This window comes from Rutilus rutilus, assembly GCF_951802725.1.
Source record: "Rutilus rutilus genome assembly, chromosome: 9".
Classification (NCBI taxonomy): domain Eukaryota; kingdom Metazoa; phylum Chordata; class Actinopteri; order Cypriniformes; family Leuciscidae; genus Rutilus; species Rutilus rutilus.
Window position 1 is genome coordinate 12,043,038 of NC_140223.1, and position 18,217 is coordinate 12,061,254.

The window sequence follows — 18,217 nt, forward strand, 5'->3', positions numbered from 1 at the left end:
TTTAAAATACAGTCACACTGTGAGATATAAAGTTGTAGCTGTGAGATATAAATCGCAATTACATGAAATAAGTCCTATTGCAAGATATTGTCACACTGCAATATTTAAAGAAACACTAAGACATATACTGTAGGCCCGATTTCACAGACAGGGTTTAGATTAAGCCAGGATTATAGGCCTTAGTTCAATTAGGATATTTCAGTAGCTTTTATAAACATGCCTTAGAAAACAACATTACTGGTGTGCATCTTGAGGCAAAATAATAGCACTGATATATTTTAATACATATATGTTAGTGGAAGTTGCTTTCAGTTAAAACAGCTCAAACATGCATTTTAGTCTGGAACTAGCTGTCTTGTCTGTGAAACCGGTGGATAAAGTCGCAATTGCAAGATTTAAAGGCACACTGTGTGATCAAAGCACATTGTGATATATAAAGTCATGGTTATGAGAAATAAAATTACAATTAAAAGAAATAAAGTCACATTGCGAGATTAATAGCCACATTGTAAATAGGGCTGTCGAATTAACGCGTTATTTGAATTAATTAGTTATGGAAAAATAACGAGTTAAAATAATTTAAAGCAAATCCGATGTGCGATTAATTAAATTGATTAACTGGCACATCATGTAATTAATTATATAAAAAAAATGTAATTGCTTGACAGCCCTAATTGTAGGATATGAAAGTCACAAATTAAGACTGTGAGATAAAAGTCGATATTATGAGAAATAAAATCAAAATTACAAGAACTAGTCATATTGCTAGATATAGTCACACTGTGAGAAATAAAATCACATTGTGAGATATAAAGCCACATTGAAAGAAATGAAAGTCACAAATTAAGACGTAATTGTAAGATATAGGTCGCAATTAACTTATTTTTCTCTGAAGCGGAAACAGGTTTCCAGTAGTTTGTGACCTTCTGACATGTTTGAAGTAATGTAAAAATATAACACCTTCTTATCTTGATGCAAAACAAAATTATACAGTATGCTATATGACTGTTATTATCACTGTAATATCTGACAAATGTGGGCAAGAGTAGATGTTGATTTTCTGACACGCTACACAAAGTTCAGGCTGGAAATTACTAAAGCAGTTTTACCTACATGATCCATTTCAGTAAAGGAAAGAATTAAGCGCTGAGGTTTACTGCAACCTAAATTCTCAGCTGATACACACACGAGAGAAGTCAGCGTTTCTCACCACACAGGCTCAAACGAGAGGAGAAACCTTACCCTGTGTGTGATAGCATCAAAACACATCAACATATCAAGACAAGATGACTCGCCAGCTGCAAAAGTAACAAACTTGAGAAAAACAACACGATCATTATGCTGAACATGTTCTAAAGAAAAAGTTCCAGAAAAATGCCTCAATTTAATAATTGATGTTCTTTGCAATGGAACTGAATCAACACTGAATTGACTGAACAACAGTCGAAATGCATAATTTTCCTGCTATCACTGCGCGGCTTTTGAAACAATCATTGTATAAAGCGCTATATAAATAAAGGTGACTTGACCTGACTCTAGACATTCAGAAGAGATCTCAACAATGTCTCAAGACTGTGCTCAGATTTGCCAAAATGTCTGGAATCAAAAGTGCCAAAAATCTCAATGTGAACTCAAACATTTCTTATTTAGGAGAAACGTGTTAAAGGTGCTGTATGTAATATTTTTTGACTGTACTAAAGCATACACATACCATAATACATTTGCAGATGTAAAGGAAACATGCTAAGTTCACATACTTGTTTCTCCGAAAAACATTGCTATACTGCCAGTTATTCTACTTTGAAATGTGCGTTCTGTGTCGGAATGTCTATTTTTGTTTTCGTCTGTGTGATTCGCCCACTGCCACTTCACCCAATAGTATTTCGACACCCGGGTTGCCATTTGGCGGGAAACACAGCGTATTGTAGCCATGGAAGCCGGCGAACGAACTGGGTAAGAGATCGCTGATTCTACCAGACCTAAAAAACCTCACCATCCATTTAAAATGCTCTATGACCAGAGATAAATCAACACATCAACTTACAGTGTAAGGCTTGTCGCTTTCCATTGTCAATTGCGCTCGTTCCTGTTGCGCGTCCTCAATCTGGCAACCAACGTGAGCGTCAAGTTTGAAGAGGAGGGGAAATCAATTCTCTCCAACATTTGAATTTGGACTACAGTGCCCATTTCAACCACTATCTGTACATTTTACATACTGCACCTTTAAACAAAGTTGACGTACATCAATGATTCCTTTTTCCAAGTCAAAAAGTTGAATTCACTACAAACCCTGAAAGCATGGGAATATTAATTCATTCATGGGACTGACCTCTCTGGAGCACTTCACATGGTATTCTGTTTCATCCAAAACATATTTGAAAAATCCCCAACAACTGAAAAAAAGTCCCAAAGGTTGTAGGTGAAATTGTGTATTTCGGAAAATTCTGAATTCCCAAGTATCTTTCGTCACTTACAAGAAAACAAAGGCAGAACTATCTTATAATATGCTTTGAGGATGAACTTTTTCTCTCAGATGTACAGTAAACACAAGCTTTTCAAAGTTCCACAGAAAGAATACCACAGGCCCCAAATGTCTAGGGATGCGCTGAGGCGCACTGTGCTCTTTATACATTATACAGATTTTTTTTTTTTTAATCAGTGAAGTCGTTTTACATACTGACCACATGCCAAAATAAATCAAAAAACATTTTCATATTATTTTATATCTCAACATCTCAAAAAAGAAAAGGTTCCCATAAGAAATTAAAATAACAACATCTCTCAACTGTTTCTCCTTGATAGCAGTGCACTTGTGTCTAGAGTTACAGAAGAGATCTTAACAGATATGTTTTTCAACAAAGTTGGAAATTTACCTATGAATATTGCATAAAACATTTGCCAATAAAGCACGGTTTCCATCCCATGTGTTCAAGAGAACAAGCATTCCAGAATGACCAAAGCAACATTTGAGATGCTGTGCAATGCAATTGGTTCACTGGTTAGTCTAGTTATCCAATCACATCCTCTCTTGAGGCAAAGTCACATGAGTGTTTTTGTTGCGTATGTATGAAGGGATTTATTCTGTAAATGTGTTTCCATTGTTGAATATGCGCATGTCTTTTTATTCACCTCAGTTGAGCGCATACGTTTTTTAATGCGCATTTTCAGAAATGATGTGCAGCTTGGTGTTTCCATTCAGCTTTATTTATGCGATAACCCCAAAAAAAGTCAAACAAAGAGATTTCAATTTAAATATTTCTCATCAAACATGTGCTTCTAAGACCAAATAAACTAAGATATACTGCATCACACACACGAACCTTTAATGCTTTTCTAAACATTCAGACAAGCCAACATTCAAAGTTTGTTTAAATGATCTTTCCTTTTTATTTATTGTTATCATTGTTCCTGAAGTATGAAGGTCTTAAATGGTGAACACTGAAGATGGTTTAGGACAGCAAAAACATCAGATCAAAGCAAGTACGCAGCCACAGTTACAGGATTTATGTGTGTGTTGCTGTTGACCTGAAACAAGCTCTCAATTCCATGCGTTCTCGTGTTCTGAAATGTGTCAGAGTGTGATTTATAATGCAGTGCAAGAATGCTTTGAGTTCCCAGTGTTGCCACAGGGGGGGCTATAGTGGACATTGACATTTTAATTGATGGTAAATTTCTAAGGTCACATTCTCTGTGAGTCATTTATAATAATGGTCAAAACAGATGGAAGCTCTGCCAACAGAAACTGTTTTTCGAAAGACATGCTGAAATGGAAAGAGAAACCATGTGTGAGGGAGTTGAAAGATTGAAAGATATAAGTTTTATAAGAAAAATGTACTTTAATTTTAAAGTAAAAAAATAAGTTTAAAGAACATTTGCACACAAAAGTGCACATATAAACATTTAAATGAATACATTGTAGGACTTATAAAAGTATTGGTATAAAATAGTAAAAACTTCAAATCTCACTGCCAAAGGGAATTCCCCATATGTTTTCAGGTCAGGTGATGCAACATGAAAAACAAAGGTTATCTTCAAATGCTACAGATGTTATCACCTAAGGTTATCACATGAAAAGGAAATATCCAGCTGTTCAAAAAGTTTACATCCTCTTTCAATATTATTTCTCATGTCTATTTTTGTTTCTACAATAAGCTAAAAAAAAAAAAAAGAAAAAAAAAATATATAAAAAGAAAAGAAAATAACATCCTGATAAAGATCAGGGAGTATTGAGTATTTTGAGCTTTGGGTAATATTTCAGTCAGAAATCACAAACCTTTAAAATATATCATTAAAATAGGTCTCCATTGTGTATGTTTTAAACCGTAAAAGATCATTCAGGAAAACAGGAAAAGCCAAACAAAATGTTTGAAACTCCCCGGAGAAAAAAAATAATTTAACTGTATAAACAGTCAATGCCCTTGTAGCTTCATGAGATATTTTCATGATCTTACAGGGTCAAGCACGCCACACAGAGAGTACTAAACCAACATTTTTCACATTGATTTTAAAAATAAATGAATTAATCCTCCTTACAGAATCCAAGACAAATATCAAACATTTGAGATTCATCAAAATTCATGAACAACATGTTAGACAGCAAGCACACATTACTCTCTTTTTTTGTTGTGGTTTCTAACAGCTGGTGCAGTTCAACAAAAGACCACACATTATTGAAAAGTCTGTTGTTTAGATATACAAGGCTGCTGACTATATCTGGTTTTTAATTCGGTAAATCACGATCTTTGTTCAAGACAAGGCCCACAGACCTCCTTTTCCCTGTGTACTGGGAAACTCGTGCACAGAAATGCACTTTGAACTCTGAGAGAATCTACCCTGCGTCAGTTACGTCACTTCACTGCCATTCATAAATCCTCTCCTGTGGCCTCATGGGATGGTAAAGTGTCCATCGAATGCACACTTCAGAGTAGGTCATCCGGGTACTTTTTGCCTACTCCATTATGAGTGCTGTGAATTCGGACATACTTATTTTGTCACATACTGTTATGCCTACCTTATACTAGGGAAGTATGCGATTTCGGATCCAGCCATTGACTACATGTTCACACCCCTAAACATGATGCTGAACAAAACGAACTGTGATTGGATGCCTCTGGACAGTCCTTGGCCAATGAAAGCAGCTATAGTGTCCAGGTCTTCTGCCGTCAGTCTGAAGATCTGGCTACGATAATCTAGGGTTAGTAGAATAAGTTGACATGTAGTTGCAAAGTTACTTATAGTCAGGAGAATGTCTGTTGGGGACCATACAAATAAAGTGTTAGCAGATATTAAAGGGGTGGTATAATGCCCTTTTTACAAGATGTAAAATAAGTCTTTGATGTCCCCAGAGTGTGTATGTGAAGTTTTAGCTCAAAAAACCCCACAGATATTTTTATATAGCATGTTAAAGGTGTCACTTTTTGAGGGTGAGCAAAAACACACCGTTTAAATGTCCCTTTAAATGTAAATGAGCAGCTCCCGGCACAGAGGGCGTGTCCTTTTACCTCACACAGACATGCACTGAAAATCTCAAAAACTTTTAGCCTTTTATGTTCAAACCAGAGTCAGACAAAAATGGAGAGACTCAAGAAGAAGTGACAACATGTAGAATGCAACTGGACATATCTGAATGGTTAGGTGATGAATTTATGTAGCTTATGTGAAGTTATCTTCTAGTTATTCATTAGCATATTCTGTCTTGATAATCTATAAATCGTGTTCCGGGGGGCGGGGTTTATGTAAATTTTAGGATTAGTGATGTCACTAACCCGGGAGGAATGTCGTGTAGTCCCAACCAGCCGTTTGTTGTAGTCCTTAAAAAGCAATTTCTTTAAAAGCAAATATCTCCCTTTGCTTTGAACTTTGAGCGTTGTAACTTTGCAGATGTTGTTTATGCTCAAACAGCAACATTACACACTAACTAAAGTTAGAAAAGTGAAATCATAATCAACCACCCCTTTAAGCAGACAGTCTACTAATACTCTAATGACTGCTAGTTGTAGTTTCATAGTTACTTATAGTCAGGAGAATGTCTGTTGGGGAGCATCAAAATTAAGTGTTGGCAGATATTAATCAGACAGTCTTATAATACTCTGACAGTAATAGTAATTTTTTTGACAGAAAATGTAATTTGTTTACATTGCTCACTTCAGACTCGCAAGTCTCTGGAGTTTTGAAGAAGTTTAGCCCAACAAACACAATGCACCTAATCAAAATATAATGTACACAGACTCAAGTGACCTGGAGTTGGTCATTTGTTTGGTTGGCTCTGGGTTTGGCAAAGATTTTATGAATCCTTTGAGATTCATTAACAAAAGCCACAACACCACAAGCCACTATTTGAAAAATCCCATTCAATCAGAATACAATACAATAATGGTCACTTTGTGATTCTTTCAGCTTGGTAGGACAGGAAACATCTGTATACAGACAATATGTCCTTCGGCATGAGATTGTGTTGATGTTCCATGTAAAAAAATTTGGAACTGACATCTGTCGTACTGTGAGGAGACTTTTCATCAAATAAATGCACAAAAAAAATATTTTTTGTTTGATGTACTTACATCATGTTCCAACCACTCACAAAGTTCAGGAACACAGCAGGTGAGCTGCTTTTGTTTGAGTTCAAACAAGCCAACATTGAAAAATAGTTTTGTGTCTTTCAGTCCCACTTCCCCTCTTCCCAGCATGCAATGGGGAATGAATAATTATGGTTGCAATGTTAGGATATTTGACAGTTTCCTCTCGGATATGTGCAGTATATTTCTAATAGGAAACATGGGATAAAGTTCCACGTACACCTAACTTTTTATATTGAATGATCTGAATATCATCTTGTTTCTTAATTATGCAAGACTATCGCTAGTGAAAAAGACCAGAAGGAGCCAGATGAGCTCATGGAAACTAATACCTGTGGCATTTTAATGATCGATTATTAAGAAAATGGCTGGTTTGAAGGCCTGAAGAGATAAACAGGAAAGCCCAAACCAATTCAGCCATGCAGCATGATTAATTTCTCAATGGCTATCTGCATATTTTGGCTTATGTACATGCAATGAAAACCAAAATCTCTCCATCAGTTAGCTTCCTGTGGAAAATGGGCACTCCTAAATAACACTTTATGTTGAAGGGGGCTGCTTACAAAGTAATCCAAGTTGGTTTGGCTATTAAATCTAGACCTTTTCCCAAAGGAGATGTGATCATTTTCTTTGGGTCACTTTTCCCACAAAGGTTTCGATCAATTTCGTTTCGGTTTGTATAATACTGTATATCGCTGAGCCTGCGTTCAGTGGTTCCATCTCAGACCTGGTTGAATATCTTTGATAACGTGGGTTTCATATGACCCTCTTTGGTGTGCTTGAGCATGCTGATATTATTTGATTTCGATTTCTCAATTAGTTTAAAAAAGGTCACTGCAGCAAGTCTCGGGTATCATCGTGTTCTTCACTGACTCCAGGCCAGCATCTCTGGAGACTCGGTAATGAATAAACTAACCTCACTATTGATCTCAGTATTGATCAGAGCTTTCATGATGGCCATTGCTTTCCTTTAGCTCAGATAATCAAGAGACAAAGAGACTTCAAAGATGGTAAGTTCAGTTATTAGTAAAAGTGGGACATCCAGTGATTAATTCAATCACTATATATATATATATATATATATACACACACATAGTATATATTTTGGCTCATCCCTCATTTCCTTTTTTCTTTAAGCAAAACTTCTAGGTTACAATGGAAGTGCATAGGGCCAATTTTTGGAGGATGTAGAAGCAGAATTGTGAAGCATATCATTTTAATAACTTACTTAATATTCAGTTAAAACTCAGGGGTATATGTTCTCGTCACCATAGGGTTTTTGGCAACAACACCTTAACCCTTTAAAAATATTGGGAATACACAAGTAATATTTTGTTAAGGTCAACATGACATTTTGATGTCATGGTGACCTTAAAGACGTATTCCTGGTTCAATACAAGTTCAACTCAATCGACAGCATTTGAGGCATAATGTTGACTAATCACAAAAAAATGATTTCCACTTGGACAGGGCTACAGTAGCTGTTTCCATCCACATGTTTTTATGCAAATTTTGGGGAATCTCATAAAAAAACTCTGGATGGAAATGCCAAAATGTGCATGAAAAGAAAGTGCTCAATTGGGGCACGATGGAGACACGTTTGCTGGATAAATTCCTCGATGTGCAACAAAACAACTCACATGACTCAATAGAGGATGTAGACTAACAACAGAAGATAACTAGACTAACCAGTAGTGCTCGGACGTTTGACCAAAAATTGTTATCATGGTTTTTTTCTAGATTCTGGTGGTTTCACAGTATATCACGTTTTTTATCACTGGACCTTTATTATGGCTTATCTTACTGTCAGGAGTACAGGGAGTATTAAAAAAAAAACATTGTAGGACAAATACAAATTCATTTAAAAAACATTTAATCAAATCAGTTAAATCAATTTAGGCTAGTTTAAAATGTAATCAAATTTCATTTTAATTTAATTATTACTTTAATAATCAGAAACAATTTGAGCATTTACTTAGTGAAAAAAAGTGTTTTAATTTAATTAAATTTTGAATTGAATGGAATTAATAATTTAATAATCATAAACCATTTTAGCATTGTTTTTCATAAATTATGACTGTCCCTCAATTATGGCATAATTTCCAGCCAAATGTTTTTACTAGTTAGTAGTTTTCAGGAGACAATAGTTTAAATAAAGAGCTTGACAAAGTATGAGACAAAAGAAAAATCAAGGGACTCGTGAACAGAATATTTGTATTAATCAAGATGTAATTTTGAAGAATATGTGAGTCTAGCTATGATATTATAGCCTGACTATGTCAGACTTCTTACTACCGCTCAATTTCATTTCGCTTCTGTACTCAGTCTGAGACAGCGTAATAGCTTTCCGTTTTCCTCCGGCCTGAAAACAGCCGGCCAATCAACGAACAGAGGGCGGGCTGAGAGCCGTGACGTAGACACTGATTGTACCGTGGATGCGTAGATTTACTTCACATAATCTGCAAAAGTCGCGCACAGCCATGTTCACTCCGGTATTCGCTCGATGGTTTTGTTTTCGCACCATACATGTGTTTACAGTGGAAGTTAGATGCGGCTGAGCATGCGCATAACACACGCCATAACCAAACGTTATGTGATTGGCTTACGGGTAACCAATGATTTTAAACTTCAGACAAGCGCCTCCCCGCGAGAAAGAAAACGCTTCTCAATTATGCCATGCCAGACTCTGTCTACGAAGCAAAGCGAAGTAGCAGAGTTTGGTATTACCAGGCTAATGATATTAGCCTTAGCAAATAGAACCATTTTCCAAAATAAATAAATAAATAAAATAAAATAAATGTAAAAGTAAGTTTTAATGTTTAAACTTTCCACACCCGTTTCCAAAAATGTATATAAACTCATGTATACACGGACGGACATTGTTAGTGGATAAATTAAACTACTGAGGGTGTGAAGAGTGTGTTTTCAGAGAGTTTAAAAGTGCACAGGGCCAAAAGATCCTAGAAGAAACAGCCAGTGTGCCTGTAATATAAGAGCTTTAACAATAACCTAGTCGTGGCACTGGATCTCTAGCGCACCACACAGAGGAGGAAATGACACGCTGTCTTTGATCACTCTGTCATCTGAATTTAATTTATTGTACGACTGCTGTCAGACGTAATTGTTTGCTCAATAAGACATTAACCTTGAATTGCATTTGCTGGCCATATTTCAACACTATTAATTCAGTGTAACTGTAATCTGTCACCTGTTTATAAGGTTTAGGATAACACATGTTTTTTTTCCCCAAACCTTTATTGTTTACATCTATTGCAGACAGTCATCAGTCTTATTGCGTGTCTCAGTCTTATTGTGTGTAGAAATGTCACACAGTTAAACAGACGGACTGTGTTTGCTTGAGTTCTCTGTTTGACCTTTATCCAATAAGTTTTAAACCCCCCAGGCCTGGCAGAAATAAGTGTACATTTTATTACATAGTGTTATTTTAATTTCCCTTCCTTTTATGAGAAAATAATCTACTTTGATTGTATTAAATATAAGGCCATGTGCTTAATCTGTCTTTGTGTGTCTGCAAACCATATATGGTTAGGACTGTTTTTGGGTATGACACAAGTTGGCTTGTCAATAAAACTTACATGTTTGATATCTTAAAAGCAAAGCCAGAAAAATAAGGCAATTCAGGGTATCAAATGTTTTTTTCTTCTTTGAAATAACATGAACCAGCAATACTAGAAACAAGTATTAAAAGGGATCATTCACCCAAAAATGAAAATGTACTCACCCTCAAGTTGTATCCAAACCTGTATGAATTTTTTCTGCTGAACACAAAAGAAGATAATTTGAAGAATGTCAGTATACCAAACATGTTACTGCCTCATGTATTAGCCCTATTTTTTTATACTATGGAAGTCAATGGGTCCTGAGTCTGTGTGGTTACTGACAATCTTCAAAATATCTTCTTTTGTGTTCAGCAGAAGAAAGAAACTCACACAGGTTTGGAACAACTTGAGGGTGAGTAAATGATGACAGAATTTATATTTTTGGTGGAACTATCCCTTTAAGAAAGTAAATCAAATTCATTTTGATGTCATGTTGACCTTCAAGGAAAATTCCTGGTTCAATGCCAGCTCAATCGACAGCACTTGAGGCATAATGTTGATCACCACAAAAATTCACTTCCACTGATCCCTCTTCTGGGTTACTGTGACGCACTCATAATGACCATATTCCCTTCCATTGTAAGTGCCTCACTGGATGCAATTTCCTGGGAAACTGGCAAAAAGTATCAGTAATAAAAATTGGAAGTTGCTGCAACCGGGAAAGCCACTGTGGCTCTTTTTTTCCTACATGATAAATTACTTGCGTCTCAAAGTGCGCAGATGAAATGCATTTACAAACGCTGTCATGTTATCTTGCGGAACATAATTATGTGAGACACTTCTAGGAGGTCATTATACCAAATCATTTTTGATGACATACTATGGCTCAGGTATTTTAGAATGACTGAGCTGATATTTGAGATGCTGTACAATGAGTTTGGCCTGCTGCATAGTAGCGCTGGACGGTAAACCGGTTTCAATTTCACGATCGATATGTATTTTTCAAATACAGCCATATAGGTGCATAGCTGAAACAGCTGCTGTATCTATATTCAATGACCATGAAGAGCGCTTTGTAGAGTCTATTGAGAGCGGACCTCTGTTAACTGCATAGTACCCTTCTTACACTAATGGTAACAAATTTATAACACAATAACTCACAAAACTAACTTTTAAAATACATAACTTTTTTTAAATACTGCAAATACCATGTACAGCCATTTGATTTCCGCGATGCAGAAAACTCGGATGGAATCACGGAATCCAGTCACAAATGGAACTTGCTGTATAAAGCGGAACGTCACAGAATTTGCCAATTTTTGGATGAATAAATCAAAAGTAGGGCTGTACAACAAATCAGATATCGATACGGACTAGTGTCTGTGAATATTAAAGCTCAAAAAGACTGCTATTGAAATCTGACGTCTGCCGTGTAATAATAATAATAATTATCATTATAATAATACTGTTTATTAAAACTCACACAAACTCAAAGGTCTTCATTACAACCCGGCAACATAAAAGTTCGGTCTACCTTGAAATTATTACATTACCATACTTTTAGAATTTTGCAATAATCTATATTTGAAATATTTTCACATTTCTAGAAAAAAAAAAACGATTAAATCTTTGCGTAAAAGACAGTAAAAAATAAATGATAAAAGGCATGTTAAAAATTTATCAAGAGTGAAAAAAGTGGAAATATTTTTGTTTACATACAATCAACCCCTGAAATATAGCTGAGAAACACCTACATATGCAGTTTTACACATTCTGATATATAATAATCCTAGAAATATGATCATATACAAACAGGCCCTTGTCTTTTCAGAAAACAAAACAAAACAAGAACCAGGTCTTTTCCAATATTGTGACATAGTTCCTTCCTCCTTTACCTCCTTCTGCATACAAACAGCCTCTCTAAAAGTCCAGCTGTACCCTGTGCCTGTTCTGAATGGAGACGTGCCTTACCGTTTAATATTACAAAGGTCAAATATGACATTTGGGTGGGTGCAAATGCACATGATTCTGAGTCTGTGTGTATGGAAAGAATATCACAATCGTTTGGTTATGTAAACTATTTGCTTTGGTTAAAGTATCTGGTGTTTATTTCCAGGCGACAAACAGAGCATCTCATGAGACAAAGGGAATACCATTAGTGTCATCTGTCAATATATTGCAGAGACTGCATGGTGAAGTGTACAAAACGGCTGAGAGGTCATGGTAAAAAAAAAGGGAGAAAAAAAAAAGCACGAGCGAGAGACGAGAGAAATATCGAGAGAGCTTGATGCATTAGTGTGATTAATTATCAAAACTAGGGCTGCACGATTTGGAGAAAATGTCATATTGCGATAATTGAGGCCAATATTGCAATTGCGATATAATAAACAAATGGTTTCATGAGTCAACTTAAATGCACACACAGATTAGTGATAATCTGCCTAAAGAAAAAAGTTCTTTAGTCAAGAGCAGTGAGTGTTTTTCTCTGTTCCCTTTGTTCTTTGATTAACTTTAGCGACAGATATAATTAGTGGCTACTGTGTACTACTGTCCCTTTAAGACCAGCTGCTGCTGTCAGAGACGCGGATCTCACACGCGCCTCATTCTCTCACGAGTCACAACTCTTCACGTTCATCATAAGACTACTCTTATGTTATGAAGATACTCGACAAAAAGACATTTTGGCATAATTGTGTGTGTTATTGTTCGTTCAAGCTCGAAAGAGAACTGTATTCTGGCATGCTGTTTTGTGCGCGGGCACGCACGATTTTAGCGCGCCTTTCTGTGTGTCACAGTCAGGACATTCACAGGCAGCGTGTTCATTTTTGTCTTATCGCGCATGAATGGTTTAAAAGCATTTGCATGAATAAGAGCGGGATCATGTTACACTAGCCAAAGGATGCCAACAATTAACAGATGCTGCGTTAATTGCGTTAACAGAGCTAATTTGTTTATTTAATATATAAAATCGCAGCATTTTGCTTCATATAATCGCGTAGGCTTGATATGATTAATCGTGCAGCACTAATCAAAACACAATAAAAACACATTTAATCATATAACCTACTCTAACCCAAAATCTTCCATTGATTGATAGCCTTAGTTATAACTTTTGTTACTAACAAAACCTTTTTCAAAACTTTAACCAAAGTTTGAGCAATACCGTAATTTGTTTAAGTAGTAACTAGGCTTAGTATCGCTAATTAAAAAACTAAAAACGGGCTATTATTCCTAAAAGGATTTAGATCCACAACTTCTACACTTGTAGAATCTTTTAAAGTGATTTTAGTATGTTCAAAAACAGAAAAAAAGACCTGATCTCCGAGAGCTGAACTGATCTACTTAGAAACCAATCTATTTTAAACTGGTAGAGGAAAAACAGGGCTCATCTATCCAGTCTTCCTGGGTTGTCAAGTTTGTAACGTGCTTCTAAATTAAAAGCTAACACAGACAAAGTGGTAAAATAACACATCAACTGGCATTTGGGATTACAATGCAAAAATAATGGCCTTTGTTATGTAATACATCATGCCCCAGCTCTCCCACAGCACATACACGCCCAGTGAACTCAAAGAACGACAACTAAACCTCACCTACAGCCCACTGAATGGGTTGAAGAAGGTAAATATGTGCTGCTTTTCACAAGGGCTGGCTGATTTGTAAAATGCAGACTTCATGTTTAGTCAATCACGTAAATAAACCCATAAGTATGTGTTAGCAGGAGGCAATTTAAAGGCAAAAGGTTTTGTTTTGAACTGATCTTAGACTAAACAACTGTGAATAATTTGCCACCAAATTGTAAAGACAACCTCCATGCCCTTTTAAAGCAGAATCATTTGTTTTAAGAGCAATTACAGTTCAAGCATGGCTATTTCCAGTATATCGCATCTGTTTAAAAGGAAGACAAGAGTTGGGAAAGAGCCCCTGCTGAAAAATCCAGCATAAACCAGCAGGAATTGCATGTTGGTCCAGGCTGGGTTATGCTGTTTACAGCTGTTTTTTCTGGATTTTTCCATCAGGGGAAACAAAGACACCAGACATCGTTTTTAATGAGTGTCTGATTTTCAATGCCACACATGACATAGACTGTGGGTGATGCAACAAAGTTGAGCAAAGCTAAATTTTATGTAAAATTTTATGCAAATGAGCAGCAACATAATACACTGACTACCAATGCGACCCCCATCTGGTCAAGTTAAATACAATGACAGGATAGCAATGCCAACTAGAAGCCAACAGCAAAGTGACTCACTGAAAGTGTTTTTTGAAAATAAAAGCTAACAAAAAACAATTGTTAACAAAAGAAAATGCATGTGATACGTATTAATTCGTTACATTTATATAGCGCTTTTTCTGAGACCTCAAAGCGCTTTACATATGGAAGGGGGGAATCTCCTCAACCACCACCAATGTGCAGCATCCACTTGGATGATGCGACGGCAGCCATATTGCGCCAGAACGCCCACCACACACCAGCTTACTGGTGGAGAGGAGACAGTGATGAAGCCAATCAGTGTATGAGGATGATTAGGAGGCCATGATGGACAGAGGCCAAGGGGCAGATTTGGCCAGGATGCCGGGGTTACACCCCTACTCTTTTTCGAAGGACATCCTGGGATTTTTAATGACCACAGAGAGTCAGGACTTCGGTTTTACGTCCCATCCGAAGGACGGGACATGGTATTAGGTCTTAGGACATGGTTTCGGTATTAGGACATGGGACGGGTATTAGGACATGGTTTCATCATGAACAAGGTTCATTTTTATAGATATTGGGTATGCGTTGGATTTTTACAGACAGCGATGGTTATTCTACATCAAATGGGTTAACAAGTGCTTACTCTACCTCGCAATCTGTCAACATAAATGAGTATGCACCTCTGTTTTGTAGTGAAGGGCGCTCATGCTTCATGAAGCTTTGAGACATTTACAAATCTTGTTTTTAATCATTGATTTGGAGTTTGTTTCAAAACCACCAAGTCACATGAGCATTGGTTTTGAACTATTAAAAAAATTCCTGGTCCTGGAGGGCCACCGTCCTGGAGAATTTAGTTCCACCCCTAATCAAACACACCTGCCTGTAATTTTCAAGCAATCCTGAAGACTTTTGGTTAGAAATTTCAGGTGTGTTTGATTAGGGATGGAGCTCCCAGTGGACCCCCAGGAGCGAAGTTGATATCCCTGATTAAAAGTTTTTAAAAGCTCTGTTTCACCATTCTATTGTTGTTTGACATAAGGAAAAAATTAATAAGCAAGCCCAAAATGTTCTTCTGTAGTTTTTGACATGCTTTATGGCACAATGCCACCATCTACTTTACTGGCATGCCTATGTGAGAGCGGTAAAGCCTCACAGGACAGAGAGGTTTCCTAAACCGCTGACCACTCACAAGCTCTTGTCGGATAGTTATACAAAAGATCAGCGCTCTTGGAAAGCACTTGACCACGGGACCAGAACTAACTGTTGTAAAATCTCATCAACATCCTCATCTTAAGTAAACAAGCTGGAAAACATTGCACTAGAACACTTCAGAGTGACATAAAACAATAGAAAATGTATGCTACTCACAGTCAGTGGCAAGGAGCAAATGACGAAGATGAAGGTCATGCAGGCCAGCAGCAGTAAATGGTCCATTTCCTCCTCTCCCTGTCCAAACCAGGTGCTCAGCCTCCTCTTGCGCCCAGCCGACACCACCGATCCCCGACGTGTCAGCTGGCTCCGGTGCATGCGGCAGAGGCTGACGATGACCGAACCGTTGCACAAGAACACTATAGCGATGAGCAGTGCCATGAGCACGGCGTAGGACAGCGAGAAGGCCAGTGTTCTCCTCTCCTCATCCTCGCTCTCTCCTTCTGCCTCCATCTTGATGAAACACCACGTGCCTGGGCAATACTGCTTGTGCCGCCCGTATCCAAAGAAAGGCAGCAAGCAGAATACGAAGGTAAAGAGATAGATGAGGAAGAGGACGATCTTAGCGAAGCTGCGGCGTACATGTTTGGAGTAGAAATACGGGTGACTGATGGCGAGGCACCGCTCCACTGCCATAGCACAGAGGATGAGCATAGAGGCCAGGCCGAAGAACGTCATGGCGAAGGCGAAGAGTCCGCACAGCCGGTGATCTCCAGTCAGACCCACCAGAGATTTGCTCTGGGAATAGCAAATGAAAACTGGTGGACTGAGTAAACACGTTCCTAGCAGGTCTGTCAGAGCCAGGCCTGTCACGAGAATGCAGAAAACGGAGGACTTGGTTCGACGCTCTTTCTGGTGGACACCCAGGATAGCCAGAGCCACGAGGTTGCCAACCACCCCGGCGATGAACATCACGGTGCTCATCACCGGATTCCCGTTCACATCGATTCTGGTGATGTTCTCGCATGACTTGTTTGAAAGCATGTTCAGACGGACCTGTCCTTAAACCCCGGGCCCAGACACAGGGATCGGGCAAAGGCAATTTTGTCTAACGTGAAAGGCTTGCAGTTCCTTCTCTTGGAGGATCTGTTAAAAATAGAAAGTATTTATTCAGAATCAATACGTCTCATGCTAGATCCCACCCATAGTTGCTTAACTACCCCATGAAATAGGCTGATGAGCAGTTTTCAACTTCCCGTTGGAACAGGACATTGTGGCAGGATAACGTAAGTCTAATGGTTTGTTGTTTTTAAAGCCAGTAGGCTTTTTTTTATATCACACAACCATTAATCATAATTATCTGTTTGCTATCAATTGTTTGTGGTAAGTGGATATACACGGAGTGGTTTTCACATTTTAGAGTGCGTGTTATTAGACAAAAATTTGCATATTCAAATATATTTTCATATGACTGAATAAACCTCAGCACATAAAACTTCCTGTTGGAACAGGACATTGTGGCAGGATACTGTATGTCTAATGGTTTGTTGTTTTCAAATAGGCAGTAGGCTTTTGTTTATATCACACTACCATGAATCATAGTTATCAGTTTGCTATCAATTGTTAGTGGTAAGTGGATTTACACAGAGTGGTTTCACATTTTAGAGTGTTATTAGACAAAAATGTGCATATTCAAATATATTTTCATATGACTGAATAAACCTCAGCACATTCTAATAGAAAAATCTAAGTTATTTTAACAAACATCTCAGGCAGAACTAGATCCTTAAGGTAACAACTGCACAATTTTAGAAGGCCTATTGTATGCAGTGATTATCTACATTATGTTTTTGTTGTAAAGAATGGAGAGGTGCTAATGTCTATGGAAAAAAAAGTGGATTTTAAAGATTTTTTTATTTAAACCTGGAGGTAAACAAATTAAATGGATTAAGTACTATTTATATGTTATAAAAAATAATAATAAAAAAAGGGTAAATCTGTGATATTAAACACCTTCTCAAAGACGGTATTTGTTTCAACTGAAGCAAGAGATGCTGTTTTCTCCAATCATGCTGGAGAACATGATCATCAGGTTTTGTGCAAACATGTCAAGTTGAAGAGGGACAAACCAAATACTAACAGATTCTGAATTTCAATGTCAATTTTTCAATGCAACTTTTCACTCAAACTGCTCTCCTTTTTCACATGTGATTTCAGACTTATGAAGCCCAATGCACAACCGTATGTCTACTTCCAGACTCAAATGAGTGCATTTGTATGCTTTTAATGTATTAAGCGTTAGTAACACAGCTCATAACAGATGTTCCTTTGCTGGACAACTGTTTCTCACCCCAGTAATTTCACAACAACGAAGTAGTCATGGCAAAAAAAGCATCAATTTGAATCATCAGTCAGTACGCACCTGTCCGCGGAGTGTCCATCACTGCTGCGCGCGGCCATTCCTTCCAGCCACATCACTCACTGAACAACATATATGTATTTCTGACTCTCCAAACATAATATTTCAAAGCGACGTCGATATGATATATCTTCGAGCTTCCGTTTCTTCAGTCGTTTGTTCTCTTTTAATTCATAAACTGTTGTTAGTTTAGTTAGTCTTCTGGCCAACCACTGAATTTAACGCGCAAACTAACTTCAGACTAGTTAATTACGCCTGAAACCAAACAAAACAGTACTAAAAGCGTTGACTTTCTTTAATCCTCACGCTCGTTGTT

At 37.4% G+C, this 18,217-nt stretch overlaps 1 protein-coding gene across 1 annotated transcript in view; it reads right to left on the reverse strand.

Annotated features, from left to right (window-relative positions):
• ptgir (prostaglandin I2 receptor) overlaps positions 1–18,217 on the reverse strand; it is a 28,690-nt gene extending 10,473 nt beyond the window's left edge. Inside the window, exons 1-2 of the mRNA XM_084418745.1 lie at positions 17,905–18,217; positions 15,702–16,628 (exon numbers count right to left, since the gene is read on the reverse strand). Of these exons, the coding sequence (XP_084274871.1) occupies positions 15,702–16,526 (825 nt within the window). The 5' untranslated portion in view covers positions 16,527–16,628; positions 17,905–18,217. The remainder of the gene's footprint in view (positions 1–15,701; positions 16,629–17,904) is intronic.